A 14074-nucleotide genomic window follows, 5' to 3' on the forward strand; every position below is an offset into this window, starting at 1 on the left:
GGGTCACAAATGGGTGGCCCCAGGAGTCAATTCCCTGGCAAAAGAGACACTCCAGCCAGGCAGCCAGACCACTCTACTTAGAAGTAGCCAAAAGTGGATTTGTTCTTTTCTTTACATACATGGGAACCTGAAAGAGCTCTGTGTTTTCCTTTAACTACATATTGAAATCTGTTCCATTATCTTTCCTTCTTGACTTCATTCTTATAAATGACAGATGAGAGTTTGAATATTTTAGAATACAAATCTTCTTGTACTTTTTTTTTTCTATAAATAATTACTTTTAATTACATAGTGTTAGAATCAAATTCTTGCCACCAAATATAAACCTTCCTTTTATTGGAAACAAATTAAGAATTCATACTCTGTTCTGAAGTACAGTTATTCCTCATGAGCCCAGGGATCTTGATGAGCCTTCAGAAGCAGGAGAGGCTGGGGGTGACCATTTGACTTACAGTTTAGAATCTGCAGGTAGCCAAGGAATGTATTCTTTGCTGAGTTTCCCAGTTGAAACTCTTTTTTACTCATCCCTGAAATGGAATGGTGGTGGTGGCTCATTTTCCTGTTCTAAAATGGGTATTAAAATCTCCTGGGATTAGTGCGATAGAAATATCATTTAAAATGAGAATAACATCTTCCATCAGAAATGCTCATGCTCCTATGCTTGAGTCTTCTCTTCAGAATTCCCATGTTTGCCTTTTTTTTTCCCTCCTCATCTATAAAGATCTGGGACAGATGATGGGAACTCTAGGTCCCATGCTTACTAATCTTCAGGCATAGTCCTGAGTGCGCTCTCTGTGCCAGCTCCTGTTCCGGGTGCTTGGGGTGTGTCAGTGAACACAACAGACCAAACCCTTACCTCCTATGCAGAGATAAGCAATAACATAAAAATGAGTCACTTACATAATATGTTAGAAAATGGTAAGGGATTATATATGGATAGAGCAAAACAGAGCAAGGTATGGGGGCCCGAGAGTCCCAGCCAAGAAGCTTATGGTCAGGAGGGGCTCCTGCGCAGTGGGAGCTGGCACCTGTGCAGTGGGCAGGAAGGGGCAAGGTGGGAATCACACGTCAGGGTTAAGGGTATTCCAGGCCAGGACCTACTCACACCTTCCTACTCCCCATTTTCTTCTATAAATGACAAGATGGTACTATATGCACTTCATGTCTCTTCCTGTGCTGGTGTTCCATTTAAAGCACTCTGAAGACCTGTCTGGGTACCTGTCCCCTTTGTGCCTTCTCCCCAGCCTATTTCAGTTTAAGAGTTTTAGTTTCACTACTTAGCCAGCCCCACTGCAAACAGTGGACAAGCTACTTCTTCCAGTTATTATAAAAAGAAAATTGATCAACTACTTCCAAGATTTCAATTTTTAGAACAAGAGTCTAAAACTAATTTCCATTAGCATATTTTTACTTTCTTACTTTACTTAAGATACGTATATGATATGCTTCAGTTGGTGTTAAACTGTTTGCCCCTTTTCCTCCCTTAACTGGTCTTAAAAACCCCTATAGCTATTACATTTTCATCTACCTATGACTGATTGCTAAGCCAGTGATAGGGAGACAGAGCCATGAACTGGGCTGTATCATACAGTGGAGGGTTTTTGAATCTGATGGGCAGGGTTTCCATCCTGGCTCAGCCTTTTTTGTTGTTGCTGTTATTGCTTTTGTGTTCAGACAAGTTCTCACTATGTTGCCCTGGCTGGTCTTGAACTCCTGGGTTCAAGTAATCCTCCTGCTTCAGCCTTCTGAGTAGCTGGGGCTAAAGGTACATACCACCATGCCAGCTGAACCACTTTTAAAAATAAGGTCTAGATTCCTGGGCAAATTACTGAACCTGTCAGTCAGACTTTCTTCATCTTTATATCTGCATTGGAAAAGTAATACTTACCTTGCAATAATATTTTAAAAATTAAGTGAGAAAATAAAATTAAGCACCTTAAAAATGCTGGCACGCATAGATACAATGTACAATATGCTGCTGCTGTTGTGTTGTTGTTTTGTTATTATTATGACTTCTAAAATAGAATAAAATATGTCCTAGTCTACCCTGTATTTTTTCCTTCATCCTGGTCACCATGGGCAAGATACTTGTATGAAAACAGGGTCTGCCCCTAACCAGCTATGTAATTAGATGACTGTGTCTCTTGTGAGCCTCAAGGAACTTACCTGTACAATGGGGATGATCATTTGCTTCCTAGAGCTGTTGTGAGAATCACAGGGGTGAGTGCATGTAGTGACACATGTCTAACAGAGCCTGGCAGTGTTAACAAGGAGTCATTTAATAGATGTTTGTATGCTGCTCACCAGGGCGCCGGCTCTGTGGCTCACCAGCTACGGCAAGTCTTCTTCTCCAGGAACTGCCTTTTGTCCCTACAAATGAAAGAGAGAGCAGTCACAACTGCCCTAGAAGCTTCTTGCAACGATCAGCCTCCCCCAAGTGTAAGCCTTACCGAGGCAAGGATTTCCAGGGACTAAAATAGAGTCAGGCACCCAGTAGGTCTATTTTTGAATAATTGAATGAGTTGAACCAGACCACGTGCATAAGCGGTATACCATACAAATTCTATATAAACACTGAAATCCCTTAGTTTTCAGTGTGCTTCTTATAATTTAGTCTACTTTTTATTTTTCTTTTTCCAAATAATGGGGGTGTCACTGGGAGCCAGCATCTGGTTATAAATTGCAATTTTCAACACTTTCAAAACCTAACTGGAAAGCAGCAATGCAGGTGTTCCCTTTCTGCTCACAGCAAGGAGGTTTGTGATTAATCTGAGCTCCATGCATAAGCAGGTGCTCCGTGGCACCTCCTTCCTCTGCTGCTGCACGTTAATCAGCAAATGGTTAACAAGTTGTTAAGTGGCCACAGTGGCTCCAAGTGGCTCCCTGAGTCTACTGCTACCACAGTCCTGCTGCGGAGGTATCTCTTCAGACACTTTGCATGACACAGTGTGGCCAGAGAGCCTTAGCTCCCAGGCCTAGAGAGAGCTCAGGCTGCAGGGACACCCCCTCCAAAAGTGGGACCTGCAAGCTCCCAAACATGGCACCCCATTACCCTGTGCTCTCTTTTTCTCTTCTGAATATCGTACTTTGGTCTGGAACAGATGGCATTAAGCCAGAGAGACATGCTAATAGCTCTCTCTTGAAAAAGTGTGCACAACCCATCTGTTAGCTCCTTGCAAAAGAAAAATGAAAAGATGGGAGGGGGAAAAATCCACCACCAATAAGGCAACCAGCAGCAGAATCAACTGAGTTCACAGCACTTGTGAATCTTCAAGTTCCATTGTACTCCTGGAAAAAGGCAACACAGCATTGATCCCTCTATGGCTCATTCACCTTAATGTTGGGGCTTTATCCAGTGTCAAGCCTTTATGGAGCTGCTGATATATGCCAAAACTGTGCTAGGCATAGGGGGACAGAGAAAAAAGGGTTCCTGCTGGCAGGTAGTGGCTTCTTGTCTCATGAGGAAAGACAGAATAACCAGGCAATTATAGCACCTGGTGGCAAGGGTCATGGCAGAGGTGAGCACACAGAACTGTGGAAATTCAGAGAAGGACAAGCTGCACCCAGGGGGCAGCAAAAGCTTCCAGCAGAGGGGACATGAACTGATTCTCCCAGAGCAGACCAGGGCCAGTCACATGAAGAAGTTGTTGGTGGACCAGAGAGACAGAGACAGGTGGGCATTGTTTTCAACTGCTGGAAAGAAGATGCCAAAGAGGATAGGAATCAAAGATGGTGATGATAAAGTATGAGGGGCTGACCACCAAGGGCTCACAAGCCATGCAGTGGCATCTGAGCCTTATGCTCAAGATGATGAGCACCATGCAGACGGTTCCAGACTTATAACTTACTTACAATGTTTTGTCTTAAGGTTCTTGCACTTTACAATGCTGTGAAAGCAATACTCACTCATTAGAAAATGTACTTTGATTTTGAATTTTGATGTTGTCCTGGGTCAACAATATGCAATAGGGTACTCTGTTCTGACACTTGGCAGATATAGGGGGTCACAGCTCCTGGTCAGTCCTGCCATCATGAGTACCCACTACAGTGTACTGTGTTGCTAAGCTAAGATGTTTGGTAGGTTGAATGCAGCATCAACTTATAAAATTTTCAACACACACTGGCTTTACTAGAGTATAACCCCATCCTAAGTCAAGGAACATCTGTATTTGCATTTTAGAACAATCCACATTGGCCCTGAGGAGGATGGAATGGAAACTAAGCCAAAACTAGACTGAGTAGAAACTGAAGTCTCCACCTATTCACCAAAGTTGGCATTGGGGCCGGGCTCATTGAAAGTTCTGGGGTTGGTCTCCACCTGTGAGACCCAACACCCCCCTTTTATAAAACATTTGCAACATTTCCTTTAATAACTTTGTATCAGTCAGGGTTCTCTAGAGGAGCAGAATCAGAGGAAGTATGATTACAAAAAGGGATTTATTAGATTGCCTTACACAACCAGAAGCTGGATAGTCCACAATGGCCGTCTGCAGGCCGGAGAGATGGATGAACCAGTAGCTGCACAGTCCAAGAGGCTGAAGCCCCAGAACAAGAGGGATCAACAGTGCTACTCTAATCTGAGACCAAAGCTTCTAGAAACTACCTGGAGAATCACTGGCAGAGTCCGCTTTGGAAAGAGTGAAGAAGCAAGAGTCCGATATCTTCAGATGATCAAGAACTCATTCAAGAAGAGTCAAGCTTGCATCTGCATCTGCTTCCTTGTTCTTCCAACTTTTATTTCGTCCTATTGGGCAATACTGCCCATGCTTAGGGTGTGTCTCCAGTTCACTATCCCACATTCCAATCATTCTTAGACACACCTTCATTGACACACCCAGAATCCTCTTAATCATTTGCATCTCTTAATCCAACCAAGTTGATAATTCAAATTAACCATTACAAACTTAAAATGAAATTCATAGATAATAATGTAACCTACCAACACAGGTTTTCAAAAATCAGTACAATGTCCTAATGATAACATAAAGTAGAAATAAAAGAAAGCTAATGTATAATGAAAAACAGTTATTACTGTAAGGAAATACTCAGGCATGAGCATATAAGAAGATAGAGTAAATAATCAGATGTACATATCTGTAAATAGAATCACCACTGGAATCTACAGCTACAAGTGCAGGCTGTCACACAAGTGTCATGTGGGTTCAGCCACCCTGAGCAGGGTTCCTCTCAGGGACTGCCCTTTCCCCAAATGGTGGACAACTCCTGAGTGTTCCAAACAAAACAAAATACAATTTCCCCTCAATGTACACACTTGTTACTTTCCTAGGAAATTAAGTACATGAAAACTGTGCAAAGAAACTGAATTTCCATGTAATTCAAATCAATTCTAGGCTCAAATAATCATAAATAGGATTTGGAGAAATTCTGTGTTGTGTGCATTAACCCTATACTTTATAGGATGTCTACTGTCAATGCTGGGGGACCCTGGAATACCAATAGGGTCCACCTGCTCCAGTTACCATGACAACCAAAACCCCCATTCAAGTTTCCCTAATCATCTCTAGGGGGCAGTAGAGCTCCCATTGAGAAGAATTGAGCCATATCAAAGTAAATCTGAAAACAAGAAAAACAAAGTGGCAGAATTCTTCATCTGTCGGTACATTCAAGCCACTGCATTATTGTGTAATTGGTGAAGCGATGTAGGCAAGTATCAAGTTTGAAATGACATCAGCCATGCCTCTTCACCCTCCTCAGGGCAGCTGGACTGCACCACAAGGAGATTCTCTGTTTTATTTTTGATATCTCTTCCTCTTTCCATAAAGGCACTTAATATTGCTAGATTAATCAGAAAGAAGCCCATGTTTCCTGTGCCTCCCTCGAACCTTCTTTCAAGAGACACATGACATGTGGGGCAAATTAGACACCCTGCCAGGAAATGCCCAGGCTTTGAATATGAACTGGATCGCATATCCATCAGTTGAGGGACAGGTGGATCTGAGACTGGACCATGGAGTGAAGCAGCACCCTGTACACAGTTTCCCCAGGCTCACCAGAATTAGAGACATGACCCACGATGTGATCAGTGCCACTGTACCCACCCGCCACCCCTCTGGACGTTGCTAGGATACCCAACATCCACTCCTCTTCCTGTTCTGGTCTCACTGTATTACACCTGCAAATTCCTCTGGCAGCCATGAAGACATGTGTTTTAAGAGGCCAGGCAAGCCTTGATTCTCTGCTCTCGGCTCTTTCTGGGTGGCCACTTGTCTCCCAGGCTCAGCTGCACAGGCAGGTGACCATTATGCCCGCTGAGAAGCATGGAAACCCCTGGAAGCACATGGGAGTTTCCTGTGGGCCTGCAGTGTGCTAAAGCATCCCATGGTAGCGAGGTCCATGGACTGTGAAAGACGAAAATTGGTCTTGGCCATCTAGTGGGAAAGGGTGGCACAGAGGAAAGAGCACTGGCTTTGGGGACAGACAACCTCTTTTTAGATCCTGATCTTACCTCATGCAACCCATGTGACCCTAAGCAAGTGGCTTTTCTTCTCTGAGCACCAATTTCCTCATCCCGAAAATAGAAATAATAATATGTACCATGCAGGGATTTTGTGAAGATGTAAAACAATATACTGGCACATTTTAGGTATTTAGTAAGTAGAAATCATTGCTGTTGCTGTTATTATTTGTAATAAAGGTCACCTGTGCTCCTGTTAAAATGTATATATCTCTGCTGATAAGAAGAGTACAACTCATATTTGAGTACATGCTCTGGAGTTTTACAGTGTTCAACCCATACTACTGTATAGAGTACCCCTGAATGGACACTAATCTTCATTTTCTTTCTTTAAAATTGGAATAATAATGATAATACAGAAATAATACCCTTAGCCACTATTTACTACACATCAGTTATATATCAAGCAAAGTACTGAGTAGTTTGTAGGCTCTGATTCAAACTATATTAGTAGCTGCTATTTACTGAATACTGTCTTGGTGTTGAGAGCAGTACTCCGCACATTAAATATGTCATCCCAATTCATGTTCAAGTCACCCAGTGAGACAGAAGGTATCTTGTGCCAATTTTACAGGTTTATAGGCCAAGAAACGCTCTCCAAGTTACATAGATGAGAAGTGGTGTTGAAATTTTACCCTAAGCCTTGAAAATTTCACTTTGCACATGGCCTTGGTGCTGAGGAGGAAGGTATTATAACCACCAAAGAGCCTGACTCTCAACTTAAGCAATAGAGATTGCCTCGACTGTCCAAGGAGAGGCCAGGTCAGAACTCAGGCATACCAGCTCTCCAGTCTTCTGTCCCTTCTGCGAGACACCCGTTCCTGAGACTGTGAGATTGGGAAGCTTTAACACTACACAAGCATTACTGTCCCCCAGGCATCTGCATGACTTACCCCCAATCATTCTAGTTTCTGCTTAGGAATCATCTCCCTGGCTGGTTCTCTGGAAGGCAGGTTCATGAGATCAGGGACTTTTGTCTTATTCCTGTTGGCATCCAGCCCAGCACCTAGCCAGTGATGGATAGGCTTGTCAATCACTTAAATCCAGGGGTCTTCCTTCCAGGGTGGCTGACTTGCCTCTTTTTGCACTTGCAGGTTACGTTGCGATGGGCGCCGTCCTCCCATCCTTTTGGGGCCAGCAGCCCCTCGTCCAACAGCAGATCGCCATGGGTGCTCAGCCACCAGTCGCTCAGGTGATGCCGGGGGCTCAGCCCATCGCATGGGGCCAGCCGGGTCTCTTTCCTGCCACTCAGCAGCCCTGGCCAGCTGTGGCTGGGCAGTTTCCGCCAGCCGCCTTCATGCCCACACAAACTGTTATGCCTTTGCCAGCTGCCATGTTCCAGGGTCCCCTCACCCCCCTCGCAACCGTCCCAGGCACGAGTGACTCCACCAGGTCAAGTCCGCAGACCGACAAGCCCAGGCAGAAAATGGGGAAAGAAATGTTTAAGGATTTCCAGATGGTCCAGCCTCCACCCGTGCCCTCCCGCAAACCCGACCAGCCCTCCCTCACCTGTACCTCAGAGGCCTTCTCCAGTTACTTCAACAAAGTCGGGGTGGCACAGGATGCGGACGACTGTGATGACTTTGACATCTCCCAGTTGAACTTGACCCCTGTGACTTCGACCACACCATCGACCAACTCACGTGAGTGCCCTTTGCTTGAGATGTAAAACCCAATGACATGATGCCTGGTTCCTGGAAACAGGGCTTCTAGAGTCAGGGAACTCATCTCTGCACTAATCGGGGCTTCTGTTGGTATGACTACTAGCCATCATAATAGCTGCCGATCCAGGCACCAATGATACATGCTCTAGGTTTATTTTTAGACTCATAACCACGCTGATGACAAGTTTTGTTAGGTTTGCTTGGCAGATAATGGACCAAGTGGAGGAATGGAATGTAAGTCTGGTGTTTTCCCACCATGTCACTCTGCCTCTCAGCTTTTTTGTTAGTCTGCTCCTTCATCCATTCATTCCTGTATGTTCCCGCTTGTGACACACATGTTGGTATGGCTTATTGGAATGAAAATCAGTGGTAAATACAAATTCTTAATATTTAGGAATAAGGTTTACAGATCAGAATAGAAAATTCAGATCAAGAGAAAATTTGAAGTGAGATCCAGCTGCCATAAGGGCTTGTCCAGCTGTGCTAGAAGCTTAAAGCTTCTGGGAGTCCGAGGAGAAAAGATGGTGGAGCAGGAAGTTCTGGACTGGGGACCTGGAGGTCATCTTTATTCCTCACTGGTTTTGTGCTTCGGGACAGGTAGTTGTATTTCTATGAGCTTCACGCACCTCATCTGTCTAAGGCTATCGGCTATTTAAAGGATTTTGCACAGGTACTAAAACATAAACATCATAGAACTGGAAATCATATTAGCACATTTGTTAAGTGACTTTGTGCACGGTCCTGGCTCAGGTTCCTAATGTTGGTTTCTCCACCATAAGCTGTTTCTTAGGACAAGCGTGTGGCTTCTGTGCAACTCAGGATGTTGGCTTGGATGAGCAGCTTGCTTCCTTATAGGTCCAGTGCTCGGTGATTCCACCCCAGCCCTCTCCTCCCCTTCAGACCTCTCAAAAACAGTTAACTGTGCAGCCCAAATCAGAATCCAGATACACTTGAGCACTCGTATGCTTGTTTGACACAATTCAGGGAAGGTGTTCTGGTGACTCAGCCTGTGCTTTGACAGTTGATAAAGGGAAAGAAAAGGCTCATGGTACAGTGCATTTGGCATTTTCATTACTGTCACTGGTGATACGGATCACTGCATGGCCAAGACGTGAATAGTCAAAAAATTCTAATGTTAATACAATTAGATTGTGTCATTTCAGCCAGGTTCAGAATGCTGTTCTGAAAATGAAGCTTTCGATGTGTGTAAACAACCTACTGGCTCTTAGGCCACAGGTTCCACATGGTGGGGGCATCTCCGTTAACTCATATAGGGTTTCAACAAGGAATAATGAATAAAAAATGAAATGCTAAAAGAAATAACAGCCACGCATAAATGAGCAAGCTTCTTTCAAATCCAGTATCTCTCTTTCCATGGACTTGTATGCCAGCTACAAATAAGAGGGAAGTTTAAGTTCTTCAAGGACAGGGAATGTCTTTTTATCATCCCTGCCCTTCTAGTAACGTGAGCACAGTGCCTAGGGAGGTGTTTGGGAAAGGCTGTAGAGAATGAAACAACCCAAACAAAGGTGACTTAGCTCTAGTTGTGAATTAAAACAGGGTTTGCAACCTTGGTACTTTATATTTGGAACCAGATAATTTTTTTTGTCCTAAGGGTCAATCTAGCATGTTGTAGAAACTTTAGCAGCAATTTTAGCCTCTAATCACATGAGATGCAAGTACCCTTCATTCCTTCCCTTGTCTCACAGTGGTCAAAAATGACTCAAGACATTGCCATAACACCTGAGCTTGAGCACACTGTTTTAGAGTACAAAAGTGTTCTACAAAACCTTCTAAAGATTAAGATATACTTGCATAAACTAATCATGTCTCCCATTGATTTCACTAGGTAAGTAAGAGCAATATACCTGTCAGAGTTGACAGCTCAGCCTGGGTTCTCAACCTTTAGTGAGCAATAAACCACTTCAAACACAATTCATAATCCAATTAATGTTTATTAAATGTCCACTGTCCATCAGGTATTTACATATAGCTTTAAATCCACTATAGCTAGTTTGTTCCCAAAGCATATCAAGAAAAACTACAGACTTTCTTTCAAATGAAGCAACTTAAATTTTGTTTTTAAGGAAGATGAGTAAAATTGGTCTTTATCTCCCTCTTGAGAATTTCAAGTGGAGGATTGGTTGGACCCAAAGTGAGTCTCAAATAGGAACAGAAAGACACATTTGGATGAACAGTGTCAAACAGGGCTGTGTCACATTCCAGGGCTATTGTTTCATACTAGGCAAGCTATGACACCTCTCTGAGCTGTAGTTTTTATCACTTGGTGGGGAAAGGACACAATAGCACCTTATATTTGCCTACATCAGGGAGTCTAGAAATGGGAAGTGCTGGGCACTACATTTGACTCATTGGCACATTATGAATAATAAAAGGTTTGAAATAGCATCACTATTTTACAAATAGGTTCATCAGGGTAAAAGATACACCCTGAGTTTTACAATCACTCCCTGTCTGGTAAGCTGCCCGATTTTCTAAGTTCTGGAATGCTACCACAGGATGGTCTTATCAGTGCCATTGAAATTCAGCTATTAAATCAGTATCACCTCCTTACTTGGGGTCAAGTCAGGGGGACTGATCTTTTCTATGCCAAATTAGAAATTACTAAAAGTGGAGTCATTTCCAGTACATATTGGTTATAAAGCTGGGAACAAGGGGGAGGAGGGAAATGAGAGAAGGGTCATACAGTAACCGTACTTTCTTACAGAATCAGGTACCAGCTGTGAAGCTGCCATCAGCCACATCCATTCTTCCAGATCTCTGAGACCCTCTTTCTTCAACTTGTGTTTATTGACTATTTACTGCATGCCAAGAATCAAAGCCTGGTTCTACCAGTTGCTGTGAACAAATAAGCAAGCTTCATTTTCTGTACCTTTAAAACTAGGATAATGTCCACATCAAAGAGACTCTATGAGGATCTGGGATAGGGTCTGTATAGTTTCTAACAATGTCTGACACAAAAAGCACTCAATGAATGTGTCCTCTGATGAAAAAAGAAACCTAGCCAACCAGCCCAGCATCAGAATCATCTGGAAAGGGCTGGTAAACCAGCTTCTGACTTGGTAGATCTAGGGGAGGCATCCCTAACATTTCTAGAAGATGTTCCTGCTGCAGGTTCAGGGACATCCCTTGAGAATTGCTGCCTTACCCATCAGTGTGGACAAGTTCCTTCCTTAAGATCAAGTGCGTGAGAAGACAAGATAAGCATGTACAGAGGAGGAGTTGGAATGTTTCGCTGATTTAGCTTGGGCTGGGGAGAAGAATCCTGTGAATTTTCCAAATACAAGCAGATCCCTGAGGTTTCTGTGTGATATCTGGTTGCAGTCATGCACTTATGACGTTTCCTCTTTTTGCATGGTCTCCGTGTAGCTCCAACCCCAGCCCCTAGGCAGAGCTCTCCATCCAAATCATCTGCATCCCACGCCAGCGATCCGACCACAGATGATATCTTTGAAGAGGGCTTTGAAAGTCCCAGCAAAAGTGAAGAGCAAGAAGCTGTAAGTGAATGGTTTATTGTTTCTGTTCTGATTTCCCTTAAAATTAAACCTTCCATATCGGGAACGGACGGTGCCCAAGGATGCCTACATGGAAGAGAACGCTGGCTCAGACTGAGGTTCTAAAGGGCTGCTGAAGGGCCTTTGTTTTATGTTCAACTGAGTCAGCTGCAGAATGCTGTCCCTTTTTTAAGTGGTGAAGAGCAGTTGCATTTGTGGGGTGGTATCCTCCAACTAAAATCGTGCCCTCCTTGAAAGCAAATAACCAATTGTGTGTCCTGCATGAAAATATTCCAAGTTGTTTTATATTTTCAGTTGTTGAAAAGAGAAAAAAAAAAAGTGTTATCTTCTTGTGTTCTAGCCTGATGGATCACAGGCCTCCTCCACCAGTGATCCATTTGGTGAAGCCAGTGGTGAGCCCCGTGGTGATAATATAAGTCCACAGGCCGGTAGCTAGATAGCGCAGGTCTGGGTAGGTATCTGTCCTTTTGATCTCCTTCATCCTTACACTAGCTGCTTCCCCACCTGCTCCGCTTGTTCTTGTTTCTGCAGACATAACCCCAGTCTCTGTACGCTGTTGCCTTGCCTGTGCCATATTACCTGTGTCTGCACCATCGCTCCTTGCCCGTGCTCCATACCTGTGTCTGCACCATCTCTCCTTGCCTGGTTTCTACTTTTCACTTTGCTTTTCCTCATGGATGAATGACCTTTGACATATACCAGGAGGTAGGGTTGGGGGGCAAAGCAGGGCATGGTCATGTTATTTTATCAGTGATACCTTCTGAGTGGGTGCTGACTGAGGCATGATCAACACTGTGTAATATGGATTTAGTTTCCAAAAGCATCGGCATTCTGAGATGGGCGCCTTCTACCCACACAGATAATTTCTCAGTGAGTTGTGGTCCAGATGTTTTAATCTTTGAAGCAAAATGTCACTGCATTTGCCTATATGCCACAGATCTAAAGAGGTCACTAGTCATACACACGGAGAAACCAGACTATGAAGCAAAACCAAGCAGTGCTTGAAATAAGATTGATAGAGGTGTGAGATCATGGTAGCCCCTTTTCGTCCGGCCAGAAAGGGCCCTGTACCGGCTTCTAATGTGACAGTGAAATTCAAAGCCACTTCTGAGGCTCTGCTGTTTTGCACCTGTGTTGTAGTGTGTGATTCGCCACCAAGTCACTTCAGATCCCATCAGCAGCTGCTTTGAGAGAGGTGTACTTACATTTACTACAAGTGTCTTTTGGCACTTGAATTTCAATACATCTGATTTGATCGAAAGAAAGAAGAACTGATGAAGCAAACCTTCTTGGGAAATAGAAGTACACCTTGTTACCCAGACGTGATTTCTAAGGTCACTCCTTGACAAATGTGTTCAAATTTCAGATACTTTCCTAGTTTTCCGTAAACATATAGGACTACAAGGTCAAACCCAAAGAGCTCCTTTTTAAAAGTCCTGAACAGCATGATCAGAGCCATTAAAATGGCAAACAGTTTCTGCCATTTATAAATGGAATCTGAGACTACCTCGGGATCATTCTCTATCCATGCATAGGTTATTTTGACAGTTATTGAAAGCTAATAATGGTATTTTTGAAAGTACGTTTTGTTGATAGGTTTTATGATTAAAGAACTTAACATACTATCTATTTGGCCACATATTATAAGAGTTCAATACGTGTAGCAATATATCATGCCATGCAGAACCACCTACTGCCAGCTTAAAAATTCAGCCTTGCAAAACTATTTCAGGAGCTGGTTTATTAATGGTAAAATCTGTATGTTGGAAGGAGAAAAGTTGGGGATTGTGGGAGGACTTCTCAGGATGACTGACCAGGAGGTTTCCAACCCCTTACATATGTTGTGCTTCATGTGCCCAACCTTGCCTTGAAAATTCTGATGAATGAAGTAGAAATGGCAAACCATTCATTAGAGTAACAGTAAACATCATTCAAAATTGAAGTTCTTCTAAAAAACAAAGATGACTTATACCATTTGTAGATCAATGTATCAAACACTTATCTTCATGAGCCTGTTCAGCTCAAGGCAATCCTACAAGCTGAACCATTTCATGGGGCTTGGTCTGTCCCACATGTGATGCTTCATCCAGGACCCCAAGCCATGGCTGAGTTGCAAATGGACATAGCATGGAATACTGGCAAGAACTTAGGATTTGGAACTTGAGTTCAAATCCTAACTCAGCTACTTTGTGGTGGGAAGTCTTGGGCAAGAGCTATTATTTCTTTTGAGTATTGGTTTATTCATGTGCTAGAAGAGGCTTATATTATCTATGATGTTAGCTGACATTGCACATATCAGGTCTCTAGCAAGGAGACTGACATGGAATGCTCAGCTTCAAACTCAAATTATCTAGGTTCTGGGGTAATATTGTCCAAGTTCAGGATCTTATTCCACCACT

At 43.3% G+C, this 14074-nt stretch overlaps 1 protein-coding gene across 3 annotated transcripts in view; it reads left to right on the forward strand.

Annotated features, from left to right (window-relative positions):
• Dab1 (DAB adaptor protein 1) overlaps positions 1 to 14074 on the forward strand; it is an 872128-nt gene that overhangs the window by 846665 nt on the left and 11389 nt on the right. For 2 of the 3 annotated variants that reach the window (XM_047566531.1, XM_047566538.1), the window contains 3 exons: positions 7570 to 8118; positions 11530 to 11657; positions 12016 to 12126. In XM_047566531.1, the coding sequence (XP_047422487.1) occupies positions 7570 to 8118; positions 11530 to 11657; positions 12016 to 12111 (773 nt within the window). In that variant the 3' untranslated portion in view covers positions 12112 to 12126. The remainder of the gene's footprint in view (positions 1 to 7569; positions 8119 to 11529; positions 11658 to 12015; positions 12127 to 14074) is intronic. The other variant, XM_047566521.1, reaches the window with a different exon arrangement.

This window comes from Sciurus carolinensis, chromosome 1 (assembly GCF_902686445.1).
Source record: "Sciurus carolinensis chromosome 1, mSciCar1.2, whole genome shotgun sequence".
Lineage (NCBI taxonomy): Eukaryota > Metazoa > Chordata > Mammalia > Rodentia > Sciuridae > Sciurus > Sciurus carolinensis.